At 32.9% G+C, this 3442-nt stretch overlaps 1 protein-coding gene across 1 annotated transcript; it reads left to right on the top strand.

The window, feature by feature from the left end:
* Window positions 1–944: 944 nt before the first annotated feature.
* On the top strand, window positions 945–2141 carry LOC113342056. The gene is made up of 2 exons (XM_026586719.1): window positions 945–984; window positions 1078–2141. The coding sequence occupies exons 1-2, from the start codon at window positions 945–947 to the stop codon at window positions 2139–2141; spliced, it is 1104 nt and encodes a 367-aa protein (XP_026442504.1).
* The last annotated feature ends 1301 nt before the right edge of the window (window positions 2142–3442 follow it).

The raw sequence follows: 3442 nt of genomic DNA, 5'->3' as shown, positions 1-3442 counted from the left end.
TGCCTTAAAACATATTAATTGTGATTACAATACATTTTTCAAACTTTTTCTGTTAAAGATGAGTTTATCCAGTTTACAATTTAGTTTCAGAAATCAATTTCATATGTATATCGAAGTGTGTAGACTTTTTTGAGTTAACGTATATAAAACTCAACATTTTTATGAACTCTTTCTTTTTGTGTTGGCTTTGTCTTTCTATTTGATTCAATATAGATGAAATTTGTTAGGATTTGGATTAGTTCTTCTTGTTCTTTCATCCTTCTTCTATTGTGAAATTTGACTTCCTTCATATTTTCTTGAATCAACGTACATAGAAATGCAATTTTTACTAGATGTATTGCCTTAGAACATATTAATTGTAATTACAATACATTTTTCAAACTTTTTCGTTTAAAGATGATTTTATCTAGTTTACAATTTAGTCTCAGAAATCAATTTCCGACTTATAACGAAGTGTGTAGAATTTTTGAGTTAACGTATATAAAATTTAACATTTTTATGAACACTTTCTTTTTGTGTTGGCTTTGTCCTTCTATTTGATTCAAGATAGTTGAAATTTGTTAGGATTTGGGTTAGTTCTGCTTGGTCTTTCGTCTTTCTTCTATAGTGAAATTTGACTTCCTTCATATTTTTTTTGAATCAACGTACATAGAAATGCAATTTTTACTATACGTACTGCCTTAGAACATATTAAATGTGATTACAATACATTTTTCAAAAAATTTCTGTTAAAGATGAGTTTATCTAGTTTACAATTTAGTCTCAGAAATCAACTTCTGACTTATAACGAAGAGTGTAGACTTTTTTGAGTTAACGTATAAAAAATTCAACGCAACTTCACTATTTTATGATGTATGGTATGGGTCTGAAACTTTGGCAGATGTTTCGCAACAACCTGACCTTGACAGAAATGCAAGGGTTAGTGATATCATTGTGCAGGATCAATGGCAGCTGGAAGGAGTTCATATGCACGACCTCGTCAATGTTGGTGTGGATCTAGAGAGCTTGCCAAGGAGGAACACAGGAAGTGATAGGAAGATATGGATGCCGGATCTTAAAGGTTTATTCTCTGTTAAGTCTGCAAGGGAGCTGGTGAGGAAGAGATATCCGATGCTGGAGGAAGCAAATCTGTTATGGAAGAGTGTTGTGCACCCTTCTTTGGCAGCGCAAATTGGAAGTTTGTCAGGGGAGCTTGTGCAACTCTGGATAAAGTAAAGAGCAGGTTCAAGATAGCTCTTCCGTCGAGGTGCAGTGTGTGCCAGATTGAGGAGGAGTCTTTGGAACATGTTCTTTGGAGCTTAAGTGTTGCGAATCGGGCTTGGCAATGGCTGGCAGGTATTTTCCATATTATTCCTCATTATAACTTGCTTGCTGCTAACAAGGAAGTGAAAGGGCGTAGTAGAATGGTTAAAGAGCTGTGGTTAGTCTCAATCTTGGTACTGCATTCGGAGCTGTGGTACCAAAGGAATAAGATGGTCTATGAAAAGAAGAATCCTTGCTGGACTTTCTTCAAAAAATGTATGTTTAACCTCATTCATGAGTACTCGGCTAGAATTACAGGATGTATGTTCAACAAGGTAGAAGATCTTGAGATTCTGAATTTTTTCAGAGTTAAATGTCGTAGGGTAAAGATGATAGAGCATGTTGAGTGTTTTTGGCAACCTCCTATGCACAATCAGCTCTTGCTGTGCTGTGACGGTGCCTCTAGAGGAAATCCAGGGGTGGCGGGAGCTGGTGTGGTGGCGAGAAATTCTGCTTGTGAAGTGGTTGGGGCGATGTGTGTTGGTCTTGGAATTATTTCCAATTATATGGCGGAGTTGTATAGCATTCTGATTGGTTTAGAATGGGCAGTTCAATGGGGATACCGGGATGTTCTAGTGCGGACTGATTCATCAAGTGTCATAACAGCTTTGGAAGGGGATTCTATTCCTTGGTTTGCTAGACAAAGATGTTATGGTGTAAAGGGCATGTTTGATTCTATAAATTTTGTGAACACGTACCGTGAAGCCAATTTCGCAGCTGACAAGATGGCGAAGACTGGTTGCTTATTAGATAATGGAGTGAGACTCACTTTTGTTGGTCGTCCTGATTTGTTAAACTCAATAGTGTTCCCATATGTTTCATATTTTCGATTTAAATAGTATTTTGAGTTTTCTGGGATGTTGTTACCTCTTTTGTCATGTACTATCTTGTAAATAACTTTATTTTCCTACAATTTTTTGACTTATCAAAAAAAAAGTATAAAAAATTCAACATTTTTATGAACCCTTTATGTTTGTATTGGCTTTGTCTTTCAATTTGATTCAAATAGATGAAATTTGTTAGAATTTGGATTAGTTTTGGATGGTCTTTCATCCTTCTTATATTGTGAAATTTGACTTCCTTCATATTTTCTTGAATCAACGTACATAGAAATGCAATTTTTACTAGACGTAATGCCTTAAAACATATTATTTGTGATTACAATACATTTTTCAAACTTTTTCTCTTAAAGATGAGTTTATCTAGTTTACAATTAAGTTACAGAAATTAATTTCAGACGTATAAAGAAGTGTGTAGACTTTTTTGAGTTAACGTATATAAAATTCAACATTTTTATGAACTCTTTCTTTTTGTGTAGGCTTTGTCTTTCTATTTGATTCAAGATATATGAAATTTGTTAGGATTTGGATTAGTCCTTCTTGGTCTTTCATCCTTCTTCTATTGTGAAATTTGACTTTCTTCATATTTTCTTGAATCAACGTACATAGAAATGCAATTTTTACTAGACGAAATGCCTTAGAACATATTATTTGTAATTAAAATACATTTTTCAAACTTTTTCTGTTAAAGATGAGTTTATCTAGTTTACAATTTAGTCTCAGAAACCAATTTCCGACTTATAACGAAGTGTGTAGACTTTTTGAGTTAACGTATATAAAATTCAACATTTTTATGAACACTTTCTTTTTGTGTTGGCTTTGTCTTTATATTTGGTTCAAGATAGATGAAATTTGTTAGGATTTGGATTAGTTTTTCTTGGTCTTTCGTCCTTCTTCTATAGTAAAATTTGACTTCCTTCATATATTCATGAATCAACGTACATAGAAATGCAATTTTTACTAGACATACTGCCTTAGAACATATTAATTGTGATTACAATACATTTTTCAAACTTTTTCTGTTAAAGATGAGTTTATCCAGTTTACAATTTAGTTTCAAAAATCAATTTCATATGTATATCGAAGTGTGTAGACTTTTTTGAGTTAACGTATATAAAACTCAACATTTTTATGAACTCTTTCATTTTGTGTTGGCTTTGTATTTCTATTTGATTCAATATAGATGAAATTTGTTAGGATTTGGATTAGTTCTGGATGGTCTTTCATCCTTCTTCTATTGTGAAATTTGACTTCCTTCATATTTTCTTGAATCAACGTACATAGAAATGAAATTTTTACTA

The sequence above is a fragment of the Papaver somniferum genome, unplaced genomic scaffold (genome assembly GCF_003573695.1).
Source record: "Papaver somniferum cultivar HN1 unplaced genomic scaffold, ASM357369v1 unplaced-scaffold_33, whole genome shotgun sequence".
Taxonomy (NCBI): Eukaryota; Viridiplantae; Streptophyta; class Magnoliopsida; order Ranunculales; family Papaveraceae; genus Papaver; species Papaver somniferum.
This window is presented reverse-complemented; position numbering and strand designations above follow the sequence as displayed.

Excerpts from the sequence above, each read along its gene's own strand:
- LOC113342056 (XM_026586719.1), top strand. The coding sequence starts at position 945 with ATGGCAGCTGGAAGGAGTTCATATGCACGACCTCGTCAAT. Across the intron at positions 985-1,077 it reads ATATGCACGACCTCGTCAAT|TCTGCAAGGGAGCTGGTGAG; the intron begins GTTGGTGTGGAT and ends TTCTCTGTTAAG.